This window comes from Xiphophorus maculatus, chromosome 13 (assembly GCF_002775205.1).
Source record: "Xiphophorus maculatus strain JP 163 A chromosome 13, X_maculatus-5.0-male, whole genome shotgun sequence".
Lineage (NCBI taxonomy): Eukaryota > Metazoa > Chordata > Actinopteri > Cyprinodontiformes > Poeciliidae > Xiphophorus > Xiphophorus maculatus.
Window position 1 is genome coordinate 17,337,276 of NC_036455.1, and position 25,888 is coordinate 17,363,163.

Below are 25,888 nucleotides of genomic sequence, written 5' to 3' on the forward strand. Positions count from 1 at the left end.
GGTGCATTTTCACCTGTCGGGTTTCCTCTTTTTTTTTTTTCAAAATTTTGTCCTCAGATGGAGAGGCACAGCCCGCTGCTGGGCGTGCGTTCCCGACCGTCTCTGGACGGGGGGAAGATGAGGGCGTCCGTCCGGATGACCCGCTACCTGGAGTCCTGGGGGGCGGCCAAGCCCTTCGCCAACCTCCACCACCGAGACAGCATGACGGCGGACAACGGCAAGATCAACACTAGAGTGAGTGGCCTGTGTCTGTTTGTCTCTGCCTCACCCGCGCACAGAGCGCCGGCGCTCACAGTGAATACGTTTTATGTTCCAGGACGTTCCTATGGGGCAGTACTACTTCCAAAAAAGAGAAAGGTGAGAGAGGTGTTACTCCTGTTCAAGGCACATGCAGCAGTTTGCCGTTTCCGGTTTTAAAACACAAACTTGTATGTGTTTTCATTGTGACTGAGTGCGATTAAATCAACCCAAATAGTTCAGATTGCAAAAACTCAAAATCTTACCAAGTATGTTTGGTCGAGTTTCTAGTTCACGTATCTTAGTACATTTAAAATAAAACAGACAAACTCACAAGTAACTTTTCTGCAAGATAAAGGAGGTTATTTAAAGTCAATAATTACTCAATATTGATGAAAAAGTGCTAATTCCAGTGGCAGATTGTTTCACTTACAACAAGACATTTTTCCCATATTACAATTAAAATAATCTGCCAATAAAAGTAGTAGTTTTTCAAAGGCTTTCATTTATTAAAGTTTAATTGTTGGTCAATCACATAAAAACCCCATGAAACACACTGACGCTTGTTGACATTTCTTATCTTTTTCTTCTGCTTTGATCATGTTCTTCTTTTCCTTTAACTGAAGATCCAAATCGCAGAGAAAAAGATTTGAGGAAGAACTCAACGAGCGAATGATTCGCACCATCGATGGCATCAACTCACAGAAGTAAGCTCAATGTCTGCTGAGAAACCCTCCTGTTTATCAAGCATAATTAAAGACAAATCATATAAAAATACAGATAAAAAATAAATGCAATGGAAGCTGAAAGTCAGTATCTCTTTCTGAACAGAAAAACATTTCATGTTATCAAGTCCAAGTTTTACTCTCAATCAAAATGAGTTTCAGGCAGAAACTGAAACTAATTCATCTGCAAACAGCAAAAAATCCAAAGACATCTTAAGACATGTATTGGACCACACAAGTGCAACTTTTTGGAGAATATTAACTATTTAGCATTGATTGTGTAGCTGGTAGAGGGTGGGTGTTACGTTACACACTTATGCTTTATTCTGAACCAGCACACTGCAAAAACAAAAAATCTTACCAAGTAATTTTTTCCAGTTTCAAGTTTTAATATCTTAGTTCACTTGAAAAAAAACGAAGCGAATGTACAAGTAACTTTTCAGCAATAAATAGGAGCTTGTTTTTAGTCAGTAATTCCTTGACATAGATAAGAAAGTACTACTTCCATTGGCTGATAATTTCACTTATAACAAGGCATATTTTCCATGTTATAAGTGAAATAATCTGACAATAAATTTAGTGCTTTTTCATCAAAATTAAGGAATTGTTGACTTAAAACAACCTCCTATATCTTGCTGAAAAGTTACTTAAAAGTTAGTTTTGTCTTATTTCCATTAAACTAAGATATTTGCACTAGAAACTGGATTAAATTACGTGGTAAGATTTTGTGTTTTTGCAGCGTACAGTCTGGTTTGGAGGGAGGTTTCGATACATCATCAAAAGAAAAAACCCAAAATGTCTCTACAGAAAAACACACCAGAGGAGCCATGATGGATACGGAGATATTTTAGGCAACACAAAGAGAAATTCTTTAGGCTAATGCCTCTGATCAATGTATGAGCTTGATATGGTGCTGGGATCACACGAGGGACCGCAACTTCCTTCTTAACATCAACCGTTATCACCTATCCTCTCCTGAGGAAAGTTACCAAACTCACTTATGCTAGTTCCTCCTGAGACCAAATCAAGGTGAAGGCCCCACCACCTACAGCGTCTCAGGTGGTAAATAAGGCATCAGGAGGAATGACTCGTCGTCCTGTGGTCTGTCTGCTCCCGTTGTGTTTCCAGACAGTGGCTGAAGTCTGAGGACATCCAGAGGATCTCATTGTTCTTTCACAACAAAGCGCTGGAGAAGGAGGTAGGCGAAAGCATACACAACCGCAGACAGCTCGATCCACCGGGGAAACAAATCAATGGAACAATGTGGAATAAAAAAGACAGTTTGTCACAGAGAGACTGCAGGCTTGTCTAAGTCTCTGATCAGCTTTGTCTTCCCACTTTGAAACTTTATCCTGAAGTTGTTGTTGTTCCGGTAAACATTTCAGGTTGTTTCTGCTTCTCTTTTGTTGAATTTTAGACGCGCTTCGAGAAAATGGCCGCAGTGCCTTTGCTAAAGTATTAAAACCTCTTGAATTTTTTAATACTTTACTGTGTTACATTCACAAAATGAATCATTATTTTGTGAGATTGTATTTGTGAGACCAGCATAAAGTAGACTGTAGTTGTGAATTGGGAGGAAACCAACTTTTTTCCTGAGTCGATAGGTGAAAGTGGGAGATTGAAGACTTCTGCCAAAAATAGCATCACTGTTGGACGATGTTTCCCACAGCATGCGTTAGTCTGATGCTGAACTGGAGAGGTCTTTTGGTGAAAAATTGCCGCGTCCTCAGTGCCTCAGTGCACAAAGAAGCACCTGTTCCAGAATTATCATGGCTGGATTGGACAGTTTTTGTAATAATACCGCTTTAAATTTCTTAACCTATCTTCCATGCTCGATAAGAGTGTATTCACACCAGCCTTGTTTAGTCCACTTTAATCATAAACTTTTGTTCATTTGCCTGGAAAGTCAGGTTCATTTGGGGAGGTACAATTAAACTCTGATTTGGATCAAATGGCAAACTGTAGTCTGCTTTAAACCTACGTTTTGGTTCATTTGAAGTGAACTCTAGTCCATTTCGAAAGCATATATAGTTGAAAATTGGACCGGAGACCGCTCCAAAAGCAGGACATGAGCTGTAGCGCAGGGCATTCTGGGTAAATACAACCAAAACAAACACTTGTCTAAAACTAACGGGAGAAATAGCGTGTAATCTTTTGCCAATAAGATAAGCGAAAACCTACAAACGCTATAAACTGTTTACCTCTGTCAAAGGAGGAAGTTGCACTCTTGTCTTCCTCTGAGGTTTTCATATCATTTCCTTCAACAGTCCTTGGTTTAGCGCCCGCACAGGCAAGGGGAGTGAACAGGTTCCTCAAAGGGTTTGGCTTGTTTTACACAGTGAACCACATCAGATGAAAATGTAACAAATGTTGCAATTTTGGTCCCAAATCAAACTGAGTCTATCGAACGATCAGGCAATAAAGAGCCTCCAAGGTCTTTACAGACCAGCTAGATTGAAACTGAGATTGTGTTACATCCAGCAGGACTCTGGTTACTAATTAAGTGACTTTTGTACAGGATTTTATTTATTGACTGATGTGTTGATCTACATGAAATCTCAACAAAATAGCCTCTGTTAACTCCTTCTGGTTGTGATGTTACGTTCATGGTTGATTACGCTTTGCAGCATTCTGCTTGATCCCAGAAGCATCTTTCTCATATTTATGTTCTCTCAACAGTACAGATCCACCACCTTACCTTCCTTCAAGTACTACGTCACCTGCGCCTGCCTCATATTCTGCTGTATATTCGTGGTGCAGATCCTCGTCTTGCCCAAGTAAGTCTTTGGTCCCTTTCACTCGACTCGCATGGCACACTCCGCCGGCAGCGTCGGCCGCCTCCAGCTGCGGTGGCACGCTGATGCGCAAAAGCCATTTGACGCCAGCTGCCTCATCAACGGGGACCCGGCTGAAATGAAAGAGGCAGGGGAGCAAGAGGCAGAATGTTTAAAAAGCCTATGGAGATGAAAGGGCACCATGTCTGCCAGTGATTATAGATCAGGTGAATCAAAAGCGTGGCGTCGCTTCCACGGCGAGGACAGAAATTCGCAGTCATGCTAATTTACCGCTTCTCTGAGCCAAAGGCGTAATTCCGCTTCTGAGAGGCCATTGATTTTCTAATTTGTGTCTCTCTCCCCACGCCGCTCGCCGCTACATTGCTCCGCAGCGTTGAGACGTTACCTCATCTGTTTTATGGCAGTCGTATTTAATTTTCTGCCGAGCGGTATTTATGCTCAAGAAAAATGTCCGTATTGAAAGCTTTGCTTCCGGAGGTCCAGAGATGCCCTAAAATTTCCTGCTTTGTCCCATTACTGTGAATGGATTGCAGCTCTGACACAGAGCAGTAGAACCTTCATCACGGTTATGCGGCCCTGGATGACTCTGCTGAGTGTGTTTGTGTTGCAGAACTGCTGTGCTGGGGATCTCGTTCGGCCTGACGTTCCTGCTGTTGGCTTTGATCCTCCTCCTTTGCTTCGCTGGTCACATTCTGGTGGGTTTGCTCGGTCTTTGCCTGACTACACACACACACCCACGCACACACACACACACACACCCACATGTTATCTTCTACTGTCTTTACCAGGACTTTACATCGACTTCCATTCGTTTATATAGCCTAACCCTGACCGTTACCCTGGTAACCATTACCAGGGCATGCCTCGTTATAAACCCTATACATAACCTGAACTCAAGTCACAACAACACTTATCCAAAAGCAGTTGGTCCCCACAACGTAGTATGTACTAGGAAAACGGTCTTTATAACTCACACACATCATTGTATTTCAACATAATTGAGGACTTTGTGTTCATTCCCATTTGTTTTAATCAATCAATTAATCAATCAAGTTTATTTGTATTGCACATTTCAGCGACACGGCAGTTCAAAGTGCTTTTCACTATAAAACATTATACAGTAACTAAATATGAAACGGTGATAGACATTTCTCAAAAACCTTAATCAAAATCCTCAAACAAACATATTGATCAATGCTTCAGCTGCTACTAATCAAAGGCAACTTTTAAAAAGGTGGATTTTTAGTCTTGATTTAAAGGAACTCAGTGTTTCTGCATCTTTGCTGTTTTCTGGAAGTTTGTTCCAGATTTGTGGTCCATAGAAGCTGAATGCTGTTTCTCCATGTTTGGTTCTGGATCTGGGGAGGTAGAGCAGAACCAGAAGGCCTAACGGGTCTGAAAGGTTGATACAACAACAGCAGATCCTTAATGTGTTGTGGTGCTAAGCTATGATTTATAAACTAACAGCAGTATTTTAAAGTCTGTTATCTGAGCTACAGGGAGCCAGTGTAATCATGGAAATGTTCTTCAGGTGGTAAAAGGCCGACTTTATTACTGTCTTTATGTTTCTCTGAAGGTTCAGGTTTCAGTCCATCGCTACATCCAGATTTCAGGCACCTTTCACAACAGGTATTTAAAATTTTGCCACAGACTGTAAGTTGGATTTAGGTCTGGACTTTGACTGGTCTTTGATTTAAACAGTTTATTGTAGCGATGTCTACTTCTAAAGGCAGTGGTTTGTCATAGTAGAGGGGGGTGAATGTCACTCTCTTCACAAAAAGTCAACTGCTCTTACATAAAGTGTTCAAAGCTATATTTTAAATTTAGCTCTACGCATTTAATCTTCTGTTCTGTTAACTAAATTATTTTACAAGTGTGCAGACAGTCAGAGGAATTTCATATGCCACTGTTTGCGTTGCATGTTTACGGTTTCTCCTCTCTCATTCTGCAAATGTGGATTCGCATAGTGTTAGTTTACGTACGTGATATTTTTATCGCTCCCATCTGCACACATTTAAAGATTTACTGAACGTGTGAGAAATCCACCCACTGGATGTGGCATATAAAGAAATCTGCTCTGTATTCATTCAGAGACTGAGAGCCCCGAAGAGCAGTGTCTCATGAATAAATGATTTCATGCGTTCTCTGCCAATCTCCATATCTGGTCTTTTGGAACTGTGGAAATCACTGAGCACGTCGGCTCAAACGCTTTAAGTCAAACGTCGCTTCTGGACACGTTACAGTTTTGTACTATCATGAGATGAAAACTCGGGCTTTCATGAATTATTTGGCCGTCACTGTAAGTTGCGGCGTCAATTTTAGGAGACTACTGTGAGAGACGAGGAAAGACGACTGGAGGACATCAGCTTAATTTTGACAGGCTTGTCTCCTATGAGTTTATGAATTTCTAGATATTCTTTGTGTTTAGAATAACTTTTTAAAACATTCCTTTCTTACTTTAATTCTGAATTAGCTCCAACATAAATATTTAGTTAGGAAACTAAATGTTTAGTTTTCAAGCAACATATTCAGCTCCAAGCGAAGTATTAAGTTAACAAGCAACATTTAGGTTAAAAGGTAATTTTGAAGCTACATATTTGTGCTAAATAGTCCGTTTGATGCTAAATTCACAGCTTGCTAGCTAAATATTTAGGTTACAGCTAAAGTTTGAAGCTAAATATTTAGCCTCAAAATATTAGCTTGCTAGCTAGATATTTTTGCTTTAAACAAAATAATAAGCTAGCAAGCTACATATTTAGTTTGAAGTTAAATATGGAGTTCGCTAGCTAAATATCTCGGTTAGAGGTAAAGTTTTAAGCTAAATATTTAGTTAGCACAGTAAATATTTAGTTTGACCCTATAGCTTGCTAAGTAAATATTTATTTCAAAGCTAAAGTTTGAAACAAAATATTTGGCTATCAGCTTAATAATTAGCCTCAAACTATTTAGCTTGTTAGGTAAATATTTTTTTTTCAATTTAAATATAGTTTGGAGCTAAAAATATAAAATAGTTTTCTCTTTTTTTTCTTGCCAATTAAATATTTAGTTTGAAAATGTAACATCTATAATTAAGTAAATAAAATGGTGAAAATACAAGAGAAAAATTAACCTTTTTTTTTTTTAGCTTTTCTGACAGACTAAATAAGCCAAGTTATTACTGTTAAGCAGTGTAACTTTCTAAATGTCACTATGTGTCATGGTAACACACTCCTGAGAGTAACCATCTACACACCTTTGGTCATGAAAGTGATTCGAACACTGTCCTAAAATGATTTAGAGAGGTGACCCTGTAGTTTTGGAAACGTAGTGCATAATGTGTAATCCAAGGAAATTCTGCTTTAGTTTTCTTTGTACTTTATTTATTCAGCTTTTCCACGCTCGTCTCCCATCTTTGTCCTCATCCCTCTCTGTTCTTGTCCTAAGTTTAAATTGCTTTTTTCTCTCTTATGTATTACACTTTCCAAAACCCATAATCTGCTACCTGCCTCCCTCCACTGTCATTAAGAAAATAAAATAAAAAGTTGTTGCGATAAGGCATAAAATGTCTTGGGTCCATGAAATATTTACAAGCATTTTATTTTATAAGTTGTATTTTCCAAACCATCCTAATTTTTCGTACTGGAACAGTTACTGTGACTAGTTCAGAAACACATTTGAATATTTCACAAATATTTTCTTTGTATTGAATTAAATCAAGCCCCATTGCACTTTAGCTGCCTCTCATCCAGCTTGAGGAGAGCGATGTTGGTATTTCCATGCTGACACGGTTACCTGACTCTGGGGCTCCACTGCCGATCAATAAAAGATTCCTCGCTCAAGAAGCCCATTTCCATCTTCCTCCCCAGGAGAGTAGTATCACCCAGTAAGTGGGTCAGTTTTAATTGCTGGGAGGATAACCAATGACCTTGGGTCTGTCCTGACCCAGGAGTCGGACTCGTATTCTGTTTAATTAGAAACAGAAGGCGGGAACAAAAAAAATCAGGTTTGATGAGTTCGTAAATCAATTTTAACAGTCCGCGTATTCCCAGCGAAAGACCCCGTGGTCACTGCTGAAAGAGCAGCTAATTGGCTAACGAGGAGGCAAAACAGTGGGCGCATGTTTTATCTCCGCGCGACTGGTCGGCTTCACGGACGTCACTGTTAACGAGGCACATTATTGCTAAAGAACATTCTCTGTTCGTCTGTGGAAGAGTTCATTACGCGCTCGCTGCGATCAAATGCGTTTTCTCGGAAAACGTCCTTTCGGACCAAATTAGCCAAGCCGCTGCTAAGAGAAGGAAGGCACCGTGTCAACGGCTGGAGAGACGGCTTTCAAGATAGAAAGATAAAGGGATTGGTGTTTCATGGGAATTAAAAATAATATCTGACCTTAAAAAAAAAAGGGGGGATACATCCTAATGTTCCTCCCTTCTTGTTTAAAAGCGTCCCTGTACCAGGAAACCAATTTAAAAGTGTGAGAGCCATTAGAGCTCATGCAGTGTGAACATGCTGTGTTGAAGAGCGAGCAATAATGGGTACCAGTCACACTTCTGGACTCGGGAGAATGATTTCAAAGTAGCACAACGTCCAGAAGAACTCTTAAATTACAAAAGGAGCTTGGTCCAAACTTTTATAAGAAAATTAAAAAGTTGGACCATTTTAATAAGCTAGAATTGAGTATTTCAATGGGGACACGTTTGTTGGCAGACCTGGTGAAGATGTGTGAAAAACCTTAAGATGATTACTATTTCAGTTCAAAAATACTTTAGCGATCTCAAAGGGAAAGTAAATGTTGTAACTTATATTGACTTAAAATTCTTCAAGGAGTTATTGTAGATGGTGACAGGAGCATATGCTGTCAAATGAAAAAATGTGAAAAAAAATCCAACCTTATTATGTTGAGTACATTTGTTCTATGTAAGTAATATTTATTTTTCTTTTTTGAATCACAGTTGATGTGTGATCAGTTATTAGTTTCCTGCCAGACTTCATCAGATGTTTATTTCAAAGGGTTTTATGTTGCAATACGTTCCAACAAGACTTTGGAAGTGAAACAGGCCCACAGCATCACAGATCCTCCACCATGCTAAACAGTGGGAGTAATCCCCCTTTTCACCCCTTTCTGCTTTACACTGCACTAACAAAACATCAAAAAGTATCTTTGGTCTAGTTTATAGTGACCAAAATATCTTAGTACACTTGAAATGAGACAAAACTAACTCACAAGTAAGTTTTCAGCAAGACATAAAAGCTTATTTTAAGTAAATAATTCCTTAACATTGGCAAAAAAAAAAATGCTTGTTCCATTTGCAGATTTTTCCACTTATAACACGGGAAAACGTCTTGTAAGTGAAATAATTTAACAAGAACCTTTTCATCAATATTAAGGAATTCTTGACTACAAACAAGCTCCTCTATCTTGTTGTAAGTTAGTTTTGTCTAATTTTACCGGGGTTGCAAACTAATTTATATGCATCTATTGCATTCTGTGTGTTTTATATGATCGGTTTTTAGGGTTGATTTTTTTAAGTGTATATTGCTAATATTATTTTAAACAAATATGCTGGAAGTTTGTCCACTGCTTCCTCCTTTTCCCCGCTGCATCTTTGAGTCACTCCTGCTGTTTCCTTGGATCCACAGCAGGGAGGGAAGGGGTCCTTCTGCTCTCTGCCATGGCTGCCGGCTTCCTCTCGCATCATCGTCACCAACAACCCCTGGCTGCGATTGGTCCTCACCATGACGACCACGGCTCTCATACTGGTGATGGCTGTGTTCAATATGGTGAGACTGGCTGGGTAGAAAATGTTGCGAATGTAGTTTGTCTTCCTGCGACTGGTGGGTGTGTGCATGATCAGCAAGCAGCTGCAGATAAAGTGTTGGCCTGTGTGGTATTTATAGCAGCAAGGAATGCAATAAACTGTGGGTTCGGTTTTATGAAGTCAAATACTGCAGCGTTACCAGCAAAAATAATCACAGAGGATAACTAATGCAGAGTTGGAGGCAGATCAGATATTTCCTACCCAGTAGGAGCAGAACTCCTCCGTTTGGCCTTTGCACCGTTGTTCTAACAGCAAGGATGTCGAATAGTTGAGAACTTTATCGACGTTTCTGCAAATCTGCCGTTAATGTCAGAAGTTTACCTACAGCATTTTGTGTCTTGATGAATATGAATATATAATCATAAATATAAACTGTTCCTTTGTTTTTGCAAGATGAATTCAATTAAAAAAATTTGGATTTTCACTAAGGATGCACGGATCCACTTTTTTTTTACCGATACTGATCTCTGAGGTTTAGTATCGGCTGATACCGATCCAATACAGATGCTGAATTGACTTAAACATTTCTTTTTTTTAACACGGAGACATAAATTTGCTAGTCAGTTTCTGTTTAGGATATTTTATGATTTAACACCATTGTAATTTGACTTTATTGTTGCTACTGGAACTGATCTGAACTCAAGAACTGAACTGAACTCAGCTACTGAACAAATGTAGAAAAATTACGGCTATGATTTAATACAATGGACAGTTAACTTTTAAACATAAGACCAGATTGATTTGGATTTCTTTTTTCCCTTCATCAACGAAACTAAGGATGCACTGATCTAAAAATTTGGGCCGATTTCAATGTCCAACATAAATATTGCTGCCGTTACCGATTACCAATATTTACAAATATTGTATATCTTGTATGAGTGATTCTTTTTTGTTTCATGTCCTCATGTTTTGCTTACAATGATTTTTTTCTAAAGTGTGTCAAATATTTACAACAAAGTACTTTAATTATACATTTAGATGTTTGCCATTATTCAAACATAAATGAAATGCATTTTAAATATTATTTTGTACTTTACACACCATTTTGGTGACACACATGCTCAATTTGTAGAATAACATACATCGCATATTTCTACCATTTCAATGACCACACTGCTGATTTCACCACTGCTTCTTCGCTTCTGTTAAACTTCCCACAATCCTTTGCTGCATCACTATCACTGTCACATGACCAAACAAAAACCACATGACCAACATTTTCTCCCTCCCCCTCCAGAAACTAACGGCAACGAGATGGAAATAAATGTTGGTTGTTAATATCGGCCCAGTTTTATTTATTGGACCGGTACCGATGTGTTAAGAACGGATAATAATGATATCGACCAATACCGTTGTTATTTTGAAAACAGTTTTTTGTATTTAATTTAACTTTGTCTCACATTAAAATGTATTTGTTGATCTAAAACGTCTTAGCATAATTAAAAAATTGAATAGTAAAACTAGATATAATGTGAACTTTTGAATCCAAATCACTGTTGTTGTTTTTTTGTTTTGAATTATTCATTAAGACACCAAAATGAATGGAGGAACAGTATTCTAGAAAGAGGAATTTCTCTTTTCGATATGTTGAAAGGAACATGCCACTCACAGATTAATAGCAACGGGAAGATTTTTCCTTCCTGCCACCAGACCTGCGTGGCTCCAGGAGCCTCGGCTGGCAGCGTCAAGTGTAAATCATAATTCCGGGGAACTGCAGCAAAATCTTTTTTCTGGAATAAACATGGCTGTTTCTCAAGTGACAATCAGGCCTTTTGAAAGGAATTCAAAAAAGAAGAAGAAGGAGGCAAAAAAAAAAACAAAAAAAACCGTGACTGCCAGAGCACCTGCAGGAGAAGCTGATGCAGCCAAGAACAATGGCAGCGCCGCTGGATGAAGGCGAAAACAATCGCAGGTTTCAAACCTCCGCACGGCTTCTGCAGAGACGGCTTGATAAAAGTTTCAGGGCTGAACAGACTGAACCGGTGAATCAGCGCTCCGAGCCGAGTGGCGGGGCTCAGCCTCTGCGCTCTGGTGCTCCACGGCTGCAGGAAGTGGCGAACTTGACCTCGCGACTGACATGGAGTCTCTGCGCTCGTTCAGCAGAACAATGAGGAGCGCTCAGACCAGCTGGAGCTCAATAATAACCGCGGTGACTCAGTCGCTCCGCTCCGCAGTTGATTTTCTGTGATTATGTCGGGGCTGATCCCGTCTAGTAGGATTATTCTCCAAGTGATAATTCTCGCTAATCGGCTCATAAAAATAAAAAATAATCAGTTAAGAGAACGACAGGCTGACACAAGCTAAATATGCAGCACAAACCGTAGGATTAAAAGTAAGTCGCTTGTTAATCGTGCCAAACTTTTACAATAGCTGCAGACTGCACGGGATTTTTCAACGAGGCTGGAGAACAGCTTGATGAAAAACCTTCAGACGAGCTCTTTGAATTCAGTGTTTTGCTCACTTTTACCAGGAGCAACTCAGATCTGCATATCTCAACTCATTGCCAGGAGGTAATTCGTGATGTACCATAAATTCAACTTGTTTCCCCTCTTGTCCCCCCTGGATTTGTTTGTCCAGTTCTTTGTGGAGGACCCTGGAGGACCTGCAGAGGACATCCAAACAGCCGCTCTCTCTGTGAATGTGTCCAACAGCAGCCGGTCCAACTACCTGGAGGACAAAAACAGGTTTTACCTGCCGGTAGGCACGGCTGGTTGACAGATTTGTGCTTTGTTATGTAATTAAAACTCGGCTCCTTCAGACTAGCCAGCAGCAATCAGCAAACACCTGGTCGAACTGCGCATCAGCTGAGTTTGTTATATGAGCTACTTGTCAGCGCAACGCTGGTAAAAACGTTGTTAAAGGGTTAATAGCAGAGCAGGAGCTTCTTAAAGAGACGGATGCCCAAATTCAAGGCGTCAAATCTGTAAGTCAAATTTCTTTAAAGCTATATTTGGTATTTATAGCATTTTTTAGCAACTCAAGGTGACATTTTCTACAAAGTGGCCCTTTAAGACACATAACGTTTCCCCTTTCAGACGAGGATTTCTGCTGTTCTTTACGTCTTCAGTACTTCATCTACTGCTGCATTCTGGGCCTGGTCTCGTGCTCAGTCTTCCTGAGGATCAACTACGAGCTGAAGATGGTGGTGATGCTGGTCGCCGTGGTGATCTACAACATCATCATCCTGCAGACTCACGCCTCCCTGCTGGACGGATTCAACAAAGCCCTCTACCCCACGGACAAGGCGGACAGGTACCGGCCGGTTCTCCTACCTTTTCACATTACAGAGATGGGAAATCTGGTTAAATCTGTATAATCCGACTAAAGTCCCACATCTCTCTCTGACCTTTGCGACCCCGTTGGTTAATCCCGGCCTATTAAAATGAGTGACTCTGCAGCAGGGGACCACTGAAACAACTCGGTGGCGGAGTTGGCAGCGTCCCATTCTGCTGTCAGCGGAGCGGAACGGCTGGAAAGAGGGGATGATGAGTGGCAGAAACAGATAATGCTGCTCGTGTTGATGGAGAAGGATTCAGCTTTTGCATTTGACTGACAATCGCTGGGGAGAGAAGAAGAAGAAGAAAAGGAAAAAAAAACCTGTCGAAAGTTTCTCTAGCTCTGAGAGTAGCTGGCAGGAAAAAAAACCCTTGATTCCTCGGTTTCTCACCTTGCTTTGTTAGCATGAGGAGTGAGTTTCTGCTTCTACAGGCAAATACAGGGGAATCATTTTGAAGTGCTAAATGAAAAGGAAATAGACCAAGGCTGCCTAATAAACCTGATTCCTGACACGTCATCAACATCTTCAGTTAGAGCCACTTCTCTCACAAGTAACAGAAAAGTGTGAGGGTAGAGATCAGTCAGCTGAGGTAAGGCAGTGAATTCATCTTGCAATTTACAGTTCAAATATGTATTTCTGTGCACGCAAACATAAGAGAGTTGTCTCTTGTGAGCAAAAAATGCAAACAGAAAATACTGTTTGATCACGTTGAATTAGTTGGCATTTAAATGAAGATGTGCCTGTGTGTCAGTGAAACATCCTCCATATATACTGGTGACTCTTCCAAAATGTGCTTTAAAAACTTCATGTCATATAAAAAGTAGCATGTTTAGAAAAAAACTGTAATTTGTAAGTGCGCGTATTCAACGGGGGAAAAGGTTTGTACCCACCGTCCTTAAATAACACATACAGAAGGCTTTTTAGGAATTCCTATTCTACTTTTCTTATATTTTTAATATGTAATATCTTTTATTAACAGTAAATTGAGAAATAAAGGCCCCATTCATGTATGTTGAGTCACTTAAGCAGAACATCACATAAAGTCAGAAAAAAGGATTTAAAATAACAGTAGCCATGATAAACCAGGCGGGGTGAGAACCCAAAATGTAAAAAGTACCAAATTATTGCTAAAAAAATGTCAGAAATAAAATAGATTTAAGAGATTCAAGTCATTCTTAAGGATATTTACCCATTTTAGAGACAGTGCTTGAGATCATGGAAACATAAAATAAAGAGAAAAACTCTACATTTGATTAGAAGGGTAGATGTGGTGAAACAAGCAGACACTCTGCAGTGCTCATAGAAACACAAAGATTATCTCGGATCAGCTGTTACAGATGGAAGCTATTTTGATCAGCTTGTTCGAGTCAACAAATAAGCTCAAAAAAGTTTTGGATTGAATTCCTCAGTGTGAACTTCATCTTTCCAGTTATTACGTTACAAAAATAGGCTGTTTCAGGAAGCAGAACATCCTTTGTATTAACTACCGATTTAAAACTACAGAAAAAAACGATAATTTTTTTCTGTAATATGAATATTATTCACAGTATAGGAATAATATTCATATACTGTGCTATTAATCACATAATTACATTTGTTAGTTTAAAAAAGAAATCCATGCTTTATGAATTTGTTTTATCTAGAAAGGACTTACACGGGCAGCCGCCCAAGTTTTGGGCGGGCCCAAAAACTTGGAATATTTTTACAATTAATGCATATTTTATTTTGTACCTTAATATAAAACTCATAGGTCCATATGAAGTTTGTTGTTTTGCAATATTGTTACATTGTATTATTTAATACAACACTACAATATTTGAAAATTCTGAACTTATTGTACGTCTTTAAGGGGCCAGCATGGAGCGTTCTCACATGGGATATTTTAAACCTGCAGCTGTATAGGCCTACCTATTAATATACTATAATTTGCCTGTGTAAAATGTTGTTTTTTAATTATTTTGTATATATATATATATATATATATATACTGTATATATACAGTAGTAAAATGTTCCATGAGGAAAAAGTGATTTTCTGTTGGCAAATGGACATTTTTAACTGTGGCGTTGTTACTGTTACAAATGAATATGGATTTATACATCTTTACTACCAAAACACTGTTTCCAAGTGAACGTTATAATTACAAGGGTTTTCAAACATGTTTTTCAGACCAGGTGTGCTGAAGGACCTGAAGACCATGGGCTCCGTGTCTCTGTTCATCTTCTTCATCACTCTGCTGGTATTAGCCAGGCAGGTGAGTGGCTCGCCCCCATGGAGATATCACTGATAATAAAACTTGATTTCTCTGCCACTGCTGCAGCCATCACTACGTGATCAGGTCATTCAGCATTCAAAGATCATCTTCAGCTCCATCTAAGCAGAGATGGAGACTTCTGGGAGTCAGTGGGGGGGGGGGGGGGGGTACTTTGACTCCTTCAGAGAAGGATATTTTTACCGTCCAGAAGGTTTCGGTGTATAAAAATACGTCTTCAGACATTTTGTCTTTTGTGGTGTTGGTGCCCCGCCACCGTCCTCACGTCATGTGACACCGTAACGCCGCTGACTTGGATTTTCTGCGGGGAATTGAATCTTTTTTTAGGGGTAACATCTATCATCTCAAAGCAGATGTTCCGAGCTGGGACTTCTGTACCCACATCCGGAGCTCCCCAGAGAAACGCGGCGGCCCAATCGGCTTCTTGCGTTGTTCTCGTTCTGGGTCACCCTCGGCAGAGAAATAAAGGTTTTGTTGGCCCGACTTGGATGTTTAAAACTCCTTGTTCGAAGCCGATTCCGTTCTTAAAATGCTTTTTTTTTTTCGGTTTCAATTACAAAATTCTTCCATTATCTACCACTAAAATGATCATTGGAAGACCTCTTTGCCCCGAGCGGTTGATGCGCTCAAAACGATTCTGCACGCTTCATGCAGTCCGTTGACAAATTTTCCTCGCCTAATTTCTTATCAGCTCTAATGAGGTCTTTTCTCAGAACTTTCTTCAGAGGGGAGGAGAAATCAGGTTACAAGGAAAACAGCATCAGTGATTCATCCCCCAAGATCAGATTGCACAGTGGAGCAAAACTCATTTACAGCCTCGTTTAGCTGCTTTCTAAACGGCATTTGGAATGAGCTGGCCTACTTTCCGGACTCACCGAGGTAGACTCTCCTCGTCTACGTTTACACGCGCAACCCGAATGAGGAGCGAAGGTGGAACGCTGTTTCTCAGAAACTCCCAGACCCCAAAACGCAGCACATCCTTCCATCCGTCGGTGGTGGAATCTTCTAAATTTGCCACAGCTGACGCTAATGTCAAGGAATAAAATAAATAACTCAGTGCATTTATCTATCATTCAGCCTGCTAATCAACTACATCTCCCTGGACGGTCAGTATAGGAGGCCGCCCACCAGACCCTTCTAGCCTTCGGATACAGAGACGGTGTGCTCCGGAAACGGAGGCGCGAACACGCAACCTCAGGACGTCTTGACCTTCGCATGCGAGTCCTGCTAACATATGCAGATGTATTCAAAACTACCTCAAGCTTGAATAACCAAAAAGCACAGAAAGAGAGAAGGAAGCAGCAGCTATGTTTTATGCAAAGCAGCTCTGTCTGCTTTTTCCTTGAGCAATAGCTGCGCTGCTGCTTCTCGCATTGTCTCGCTGTCTTGTTATTGGCACTCTGATTATTTCCATGAATACCAAGCATTCCAAGTACGACCGCCTCACAGTCGCGACGCATTAGGAGAGAAAATAAGCCACCTGCCACTGAGAAGCAATAAGCTGAAGGTGTTTCTGATTAAGGCCTTTATTTCAGGGACCAATCAGGTCAATCTCACTGCAAAAATAAAAATTTAAACAATTTTTTACCAAGTATTTTTGGTCTAGTTTCTAGTGCAAATCTCTTAGTATACTTGAAATTAGGCAAAATTAGCTTACAAGAAACTTTTCAGCAAGTCAATATTTCTTAACATAAATGAAAAGTATCAGTTTCACTGGCAGATTATTAGGCCCGAGCAGCGAAAGCGCTGAGAAGGCCTGTTGTAATCATAGTGGTTTTTTACTGATAACTTGGGAAAAAGTTCTTGTTATAAGTGAAATAATCTGCTAGTTTTTGAAAAATAAGTATTTTATTAATTATAGACTTAAAACAAGCTTCTATATCTTGCTGAAAAGTTACTTGTAAGTTAGTTTTGTCTCATTTCAAGTGAACTTAGATATTTGCACTAGAAACTAGACAGAAAGTACTTGGTAAGATTTTTTTGTTTTGTTTTTGCAGTGCAATATTTATTTATTAATAGTATTGTTGTGCAAATGTTGATTTAATTTAATAAAGTGACCGTGGATATCTGCAGATATTTTTGTACTGACGCAGGAAACATGAAAAGGAAAAGAAAACAGGAAAATAACACATATTCTTGTCAGAAAAACTTTATGCTCACAAACCACAATCCCTGCCCGAGTACAGCTAAATATTTCCAATAGAAACTAGACCAAAAATACTTTAATTTAAGATTTTGTGTTTTTGCAGTGATTCAAGTAGTGTCCTGTTTGATGGAAAATAAAGACAGTGGTGAAATTTGGTGGTGGGAGTATGATGCTGCGGGGTTGTGTTCTTTAGCAAGGCGTTTACAGAAAGACGTTCGAAGCTCAATAAAAAAGCAATCCTGAAAGAAAATTGGAGCATTTGAACCAGAGCTGCAGTGAGAGGGGTTAAATCAAAGTGCGTTTATGTGTCAGAATGGCCCAGTCAAAGTACAGACCTAGATGTAACTGAAAATTTGTGGCAAAACTCAACTGTTGTTGTTTTCAGACACTACCCAATCGGGTTTGAGCTATTTTGTAGAGAAGAAGTAGCGATAGTGTCACACCTCAAAGCACTTGGCTGGATTTCTATTTGTTAAACATTTTTGAAAACTTTGCATCGTTTTATTTCTACTTAACAATTATCCACTATTTTACGTTAAAGGATCATAAAATCCTTCTGAAAGTCTTTAAGTCCAGGCTTACAGAGAGTCTCCCCTCTCCTCCTCGTCCTCCTCCAACAGAACGAGTATTACTGTCGGCTGGACTTCCTGTGGCGGGACAAGTTCAAGAGGGAGTGTGAGGAAATTGAAACCATGGAGAACCTGAACCGGGTTCTGCTGGAGAACGTCCTACCGGCGCACGTGGCCGAGCACTTCCTGGGTCGCAACTGGAAAAATGAGGTGAACAAAACATGTCGAGATGTTTCTAGATTTTGCAAACATTTAGAGGCATGGATGAAAACGTAGATCAAATCAGAAAATGTTCCTACTTGGATGTCATTTGTGCGATATTATCGTGCAGAAGTCTTCAGTCAGTCAGCATTCCTTTGTATTTTGTTATTTCTGACCTGAAATTCTTTATTGTAGAATAAATTCTTTATTAATACTTTCTGAAACTCTTTTTGTGCTTTTGTTTGGATGATTTTAGTACATTTTCAGCTCCTTCTGATAATTTCTAAGAGAATCTTCTCTTTGTTCCTTGAACTGCTTTATTCTTTATTCTGACATGTGAATCATTAAAACATGAAAAACTCAAGGGATGAACCAGTGGCAGACACTTTTAAACAGGATACTTCCTCTATTTGCTGGTAGCAATCACAAAGTGCTTAATCTGAATCCATGAAAGCTGGGCTTTATCTTATACAGTTTCTGATTTGACAAAGCTTAAAAAGAACAATAGAACAGTCAAAGAAAAATAAACAATATTTCTCTGCCTGCATAATAGAATGATTCGTTGGCTTGACAATTCTGCGGGTATTTTGACTGAGTCGTGCCTCAGTGAAGTAAAAGGTGCTGTAATGCACCTGCGCCTTTCACTTCAGGCTTCAGCTCTGCCTCACTCGTCTCCCTCGGTGACCCAGTTACGACGGTGGCAGGCACTTGCATGGGGAGGGGGACCGTGCATTGAAAATTTGAGGATTATTCTCTAAGAAAAGCCGAGCAGCGGTGCAGCAGTCACTCCGCGTTTCCACCGTCTCTGACCAGTAAACACTGAACACACTCCGTGTTCTGGGTGGCACCCCTGGTGAAGATGTGTCCAAAGCCTTAGAAGGAATTATTTTATATACACACCCATATCAATATGAGTACATTGTTCCCTCTGCTGCTCATACTATGAACAACAGCGTTTTTTGCCCTTCTTTGCATCTGGATGTCCCGACACAACTTTTTCCCTCCTGAAACGATACCAATATCGCAGATATGAGCATTGGCCGATATCGACACGATATCAGCACAAATCACACACACTTTTATTACTAATCTTGTGGACTTTTGTTCGAGCAATTTCAATCAAACAGAGAACAATAGTCAGCAGCAGTAGGTATGAGAACATCTGAGCCATTTATTATTAATCAATATCAGAAATTGCTCTGATATCGATCCTGGAAATCGATCCAACTTTGATATCGCACTGATTAGGACACCTACCCTAATCTGATTACAGATCCAGTTAAGGTTCTGGTTGCGTTAAGCCAACGACCACATGTTTACATTTGTGATGGTAGCATTTCCAAAGAACTGACTGGCGTTTTTCATGTAATGGTTGTCATGGAGATGTGCTGGCCCCCCAAGATGCCCCTCTCTGCAATGAGCCTCTGAGGTTTCTGTTTGTGTGCGGGGCAGATGAAAATAGGTCCAGCTTTGTGGCCAGTGGCTGAAAGAGACGGGTCTCTGCGTCATGTTATGAACACAAAGAAAGACAAGATGGCGGACGACTAAATAGAAGTTTCTAGAAAGCCTGACGAAAGAAATAAAGTTGAAATGTTTGCAACGCTCGGGTTTATTTAGAGGAAATTCTTTCTACAGGCAAAAATAATGGTTTTGCTGAAAACTATTTAACAGGGTGGGACTTTTATCCACAAGGAATAAATGTAGTCAAGTTAATTCTCCTCACTTTTTTATTATTGTGATAAATGAATTGATCTCAGGTTTTTTTCATACATTATTTACCATAGGTGCCAATAAATTAGTCCACATTCGCATGCTGTTGTTGATGTTGTTTTTCTTAGCTGTTAGACTTTGCATGATCTCTTCGCCCAGTACAACTTGCTTTACTTTCTGGTCTGAAACATTTCCAAAAAGAAAAGTTGCACAAGACAAAACCCCTTTCGCTCTGCGCGTCACCTGAGCTGCTCTGTTCTTACCTCCTCCTTTCTAAAGATGAATGCCCCTATTTTCCGGCTGCCACGGGGACCCGGCGTCCCTGCAGAGATGATTAAAGCGTCTTCTTATTTATTTAAAGTCTAAGTGTCAGTGTTCAGCATGAGGCATTTAGGTCATGCTGTTTTATTTTTTATTTTTTTGTAAAGCCCAATGAAACCACAGGCCATTTCTCTTCATCTTTCTGCCGCGAGTGCCTGTTCGATACGGCCCAGCTAGCTGTTATCTTCTTCTTCTTCTTCTTCGCTTGTTATCAGGACCTTTATCATCAGTCGTACGAGTCAGTGTGTGTGATGTTCGCCTCCATCCCGGACTTCAAAGAGTTTTACACAGAGTCTGATGTCAATAAGGAAGGACTGGAGTGCCTCCGACTTCTCAACGAGATCATAGCCGACTTTGATGAGGTAAACTCCTCTCTTACTAATAATCCTGACTGTCTGGAAGTGTGGAAAAAGACAAAAGAAAGATTTTTGACCTTCCCCTGGGAAGTGTCATGATGCTCCTGAGCGGAAGGAGCACAAAGCCAGGCGGTCGTTGGGATGCTGCTCCTGTTTCATACTTTGTGCTGGGTTCCCTCTCCGTTCACAGCTGCTGTCTAAGCCCAAGTTCAGCGGCGTGGAGAAGATAAAGACCATTGGCAGCACCTACATGGCTGCAACTGGGCTCAATGTGGCTCCAGGACCAGAGTCCACACAAGTAAGCTTTTCTCCACCTTAACAGTAAGACTCAGCAAATCCTAAGACAAGTAGCTTGTAGCTACAAGTGCATTCTGTCCCAATCAAACCACTGTGTTCTATGTATTTTACTGGGCTTTATGTGGGAGGTAAGAATGGCTGGTTTTCATAACTTTTGGAACATTGATGTTCAACTTCAGTCTGACTCCTGAGAACAATCAGCAGGAATTTGAATCTCCATGTTTGAAGCTAAGAGAAACATAATCAAAAGACCTGCAGCTTTAATTGCAACATAGGGTGGGGTCTACTGATACTAAACTCTCAGCCACTAAAAAAATTCAAGATGGCTACCAGTCGTGAAGGAAAATTTATTTTTGCTCTTGATTTGCCCATATTTATCACAGATGAATACGTTTAGTGTTAAATCATTCATAATTGGACCACGGATTTCATATGTACTGATAATATTTTGACTTCTCAAGATGGCCACCATGGTTGTCATGGAAAATAAATTTCTGCACTAAAATTGTCAGTTAGATGAATGTGTTTGGCGTCAAAACATGGCCTTCCTATTTTGAACCATAGAAATCATGTGGTTCAAAATGGCCGTCAAGGTTGTAATATAAAATATATGTTTGCACTAAAATCAACTGTAGTTATTGACATTGTGGGCAAGACTTAACAAATAGTTAAGCTCACTAGCCACTTATTCTGTAAACAATAATCTTAGCTCTGCTAACACCTAACCGCTAAACACATAAAAATTTGAGCCAACTTACACCAACTGCGAGACATAAAAAAAAAAATAGAGAATGCTATTGCTAAGATGCTACAGATAGAAAAATATGGGGAAGCTAACGCTAAACCGCTAACCACCTAATAAAATTGGCAGAAGCTAACGCTAACTATTTAGATGATGTCACAAGTCTTCGTCTCAGTTGATGACCGGTGTGAGAATCGCAAACAACAAAGTCCTGCATTTGTCTGATACTGATACAAAATTACTTATTAATTTAAAATAGTATGAATAGGATGACCAAAATGGGGAACATTTTATGGCAATAACTGGTTAAAAGAGAAAGAAAAAAAAAAACAACCTTGAAAAATTCAAGTGGCTAATTGTAAATATGAAAAACATACAACCTGAGGGTAATTTTGTATGCTAGTATTCATACTTGAAAGATTTTTACAGTAAGATGCTGCACTAAAAGTCGCTCAAATGCAAAATGCACACCAATGACACACTCTACTTTGTCCTGGATTTATTACAAACCATCCCCAATTGAAAACACTAAACTTTGTCTTTGTGATGCGACAAAATGCCAAGAAGTTGATTGGTTATGAAGACTTTTGGAGGCTCTATTCTGAGAATACAGCAGCTTCATGCAGAGCGTCAACAGAGGGCATCTTTTAGTTCCTGTATGTACATTTGACAAGTCCCTGGACTTTCCCTCCTAGTTATCTACGGGTGCCTGAGGCCACAAAAAATGGGGCAGTGAAAAGCATTGCAGCGTCAACGGCGTTCCAAGCGCAGCTAAAAGCCCGGTGTGGGTCGCTCTGTGAAATCTGCAGCAGCATCACCCGTCCATCAGTGATTCATTGCCAAACATCTGAATGCATGTGAACAAATGGGGGTCTTGTTCAGACATCAGCGCGGTGTCAGGAGATCTGCCTGATTGCTAAAAATCTGGATTAATTGGGCGTTCACTCAGCCCCGCCTCCTATTCAGATACTGCTAATGCATCAGTCAAGAGGCTTTCTTTAAATATGTCTTAACTTTCCAACGGGACAGACTCATCAATCGACATTTGTAGTTATTTTTGCCTTTTAGTTTTTATGTGACAGTTAGCTTGTACAATTAAACTACTAACCCCAAACCCAAATACATATATATTAAAAAAGCTACCAGACGGTTAAAGTGTACGCTCTTTAACTAGTCAACCACGTCCTGACTTTGTTATACTTCCCCACTCTAAATTGTAGCATTTTCTCCAGATCTCTGACTGTGAGGACATCTTCTGATAAAGTAAATCATGAAACTTATTTTCATCAGCCATAGATAACCTGACCAAAAACAAAACACAGTTTTCAAATATTTTTATTCATTTCAGGGGGGAAAAAATGTATCCAAACCAAACTGGCACTTTGTCTTTCTGAACCCAACCTAACCTGAGCCATCAAGCTTTTGTAATAACAGGAAATGACATCACCATAGATTAATTTTGATCCAGTGTTCTTTGGCAAATGTCTTTAAATTGGTCACACTGGAGGATATTTAAGAATGATTAGCATATTTAAGACCATGGCAAAGCATTTCAATGGGATTTTATGCCAAAGCCATTTCTGAAACTTTGACTAGGCCACTTCAAAACTTTAATTTAGCTTTTTGTCTAAAGATAAAATCACTTGTGTACTTCAGATCATTGTCCGGGTGCATAAGCTAAGCTGCTACTGGCACTCTGATTCGCTGTAGGCTCCAAAATTTAGAAATTGCTTTAAACTCATTTCCAAAATTATTTTAAAGCTAGTTATTGAATTACATCTGAACAACTTTGTTTCTCACCTTTCGTCAAAGTTCTTTAAGTCGGTGCAAACTTCATGTCCTTCTTCATGTTGCCACGAGTTGCTTCTTCATTTTACATGTCGAGCATTTATAAAACAAAGACCTGGTCAGAGAAATTGAGACAAAAATCTTCTCTAATCACTGTTAACTGGTTTATATTTATGTGTTTAAGGGGGCACATTTTCAGAGCAGCTACGTTTAATCTTGAGGACCTACTGTACACATTCGGTGCATGAAATCCTTTGTGACCTCTCCGCAAAACTCTGGCTTAACCTGAATGATTCAAACGAGCAAATTTCATGCTAACCTCAAGGACAGCTGGTCTCTATTTGTGGTTCATCAGATTCCCTGCAACAGGTGGCAGGTGCAAACTTAAGAAGACTACTTCCTGTAATGCACAGTTATGCTGGCAGCTTGTTCCAGCTCTTTTCTTCTTTTTCAGCTTCTCTTCAAACAGATTGAACCGAAAACAATAATTAATCTCTGTCAATTCAGCGATTGGTTTCAACCTGCTGAGACCCGGGTTTGATTACTGCCAGCCTGGCAGAGTGAATAAACCACGAAGAAGAACATGAAGTAGGACAGGAAGTGACATAACAGGCTCTTCAGACATCGATGTTTTGATTTCAGTTGAGCTGCGTAGGATAAATGTCACATTAAAAGGCAGAAAAGGTTTTGACGCAATTTCCCCTGGTTTCATTTCTCATACTTATCATCACTTTTCAAAAGTACTGTTTATTTTATGGATTTGACAAAAAGAAACAACTCTCCTCGTTTCCGTGTTGGTCACTGATTTTCTGAGCAGACGTCTTGGAGGTAAACTTGGATAACTGTGGCTTTGTTTCCATTACAAATGGGCGCAGATTTTTGTCTGTATTCTGCTGATGTTGGAAAAAAAAAACCCATCATTTAACAACTGTGGTGTTTCCATCACATAAGAAATAAAATGAAAACCACACAGGAATAAGCTGGTTCATGCAGTGGAAATACTTTTTGAGCATCAAATGAGTCACGTGATCAACAACCGGATGTTGCCACTGGCTCAAACCAAGAAGAAGACAGGAAGTAGTCAGATGAAGATGTCGCGATATTGACTTATTGCATGAACAAACTTATTCATGTGTGATTTTGATCACATTTCTTATTTAATGGAAACACTGTAATTGCAAAAGTTTTTTTTTTTTTCTACATTAGCTTAATATTGACAATCTGTTTAGCACATTTGCAATGGAGACGCAGATTGTGACTCCAGTTTGAGTTCCTCGTGTTTTTGTCATTGAGACAGAGGTTTTGTTGCTGTTCACCTTAACACACGTTTCTGTTCACTCTGCATTTTCCTCAGGAACACGACAGACAGTACATGCACATAGGCACCATGGTGGAGTTTGCCTTTGCGCTGGTCGGGAAGCTAGACGTCATCAACAAACACTCGTTTAATGACTTCAAGCTGCGAATAGGTAGAAATCGTCTCCACAACCTTAAAACTGTGCATATTTGTTTCCGTCTATTTTATTCAGAATCCATTTTGTTGAATATTTGTGAAGATTCCCCCAATGTTTATCTCTTTTGGTTATGCTGCTGTTTTGCCAGGTATTAACCATGGGCCGGTGATAGCGGGAGTCATTGGGGCTCAGAAGCCTCAATATGACATCTGGGGGAATAGTGTTAATGTGGCCAGCAGGATGGAAACCACGGGGGTTCTGGGTAAAATCCAAGTAAGACGTCTGTATGATGCATGTCTATCAATGTACAGCTGAAATCAGAGAGAGTTTTTCCTCACTGATAGCAAATTAGACTAAATTTTTACTGATCATCTAAGTCAGTTAGGATTACAAAATTAACACTATTTTCTAAATGCCAGAATAATTAGAATAATTAATAAGAGAGGGAATTTTTTTTCCCTCTCTTCAGTTTCAGAAATGTTCATACATTTCTTTAGTATTTGGTAGAATTGCCTTTTAAAACTGGGTAAAAAAAGACTTGGGTAAAAAGTTGTCAGTGTCCTGCAAGGTTCTGACAGTAGCTAGCTGGCAGTTTGGCCCATTGTTTCAGAGAGAACTTGTGGCTCTCTACACAGGCTGCCTGCAGGTTTCACAAAGTATTTTAAAGACCTTTTTAATGCCACCTAGAATGAAATTTAAGACCCGTTTCATTACTTTTCATGTGCGTTGAGTGGCGATCACTTTTGTCTCTCAGTATTGTTCGTTGCTCTCCGTGTGTCAACAAATTCACCCACTTTAGACACAAAAAAGCTAGCGAGCTAGCAAAGGCATGTTAGCAGCTATAGCTAATACCTCAACTGCCTCGAGTCACAAAACGTCCGAGTGTAACTCAAATTTCTGCCTGACAGAAAAGTTCTGCGAGGAAAAAAAAACTACATATGAGATTAAATTGTAGTTTCAAGATCTAAGATTAGCATATTTAAGGCCAACTTACTTTTTTTAAAAGACATTTTAAGGCCTTGATTTTAGGTCACATGAATTTAAGACTTCATAAGGATGCATGGATACTCTTTCTACAGGACTGAGGCCATGTTCTTACAAAAACAAAAATCTCCGCCGCATCCTTTTGAAAAAATAAAGTCATACACTCGGAACGTATGAAAACCTTGCATTATTCTTAACATTTAGCAAATAAAAATA

General features: G+C 39.7%; 1 protein-coding gene across 3 annotated transcripts in view; it reads left to right on the forward strand.

The window, feature by feature from the left end:
- LOC102219843 (adenylate cyclase type 2) overlaps positions 1-25,888 on the forward strand; it is a 67,659-nt gene that overhangs the window by 40,694 nt on the left and 1,077 nt on the right. The window contains exons 10-24 of one of the 3 annotated variants that reach the window (XM_005809095.3): positions 58-234; positions 317-357; positions 864-944; positions 2,091-2,160; positions 3,642-3,739; positions 4,368-4,452; positions 9,377-9,517; positions 12,133-12,252; positions 12,623-12,807; positions 15,002-15,086; positions 17,871-18,029; positions 20,267-20,413; positions 20,598-20,705; positions 24,589-24,703; positions 24,837-24,961. In XM_005809095.3, coding sequence (XP_005809152.2) covers positions 58-234; positions 317-357; positions 864-944; positions 2,091-2,160; positions 3,642-3,739; positions 4,368-4,452; positions 9,377-9,517; positions 12,133-12,252; positions 12,623-12,807; positions 15,002-15,086; positions 17,871-18,029; positions 20,267-20,413; positions 20,598-20,705; positions 24,589-24,703; positions 24,837-24,961 — 1,737 coding nt within the window. The remainder of the gene's footprint in view (positions 1-57; positions 235-316; positions 358-863; positions 945-2,090; positions 2,161-3,641; positions 3,740-4,367; positions 4,453-9,376; positions 9,518-12,132; positions 12,253-12,622; positions 12,808-15,001; positions 15,087-17,870; positions 18,030-20,266; positions 20,414-20,597; positions 20,706-24,588; positions 24,704-24,836; positions 24,962-25,888) is intronic. The other 2 variants (XM_023344735.1, XM_023344736.1) reach the window with 2 other exon arrangements.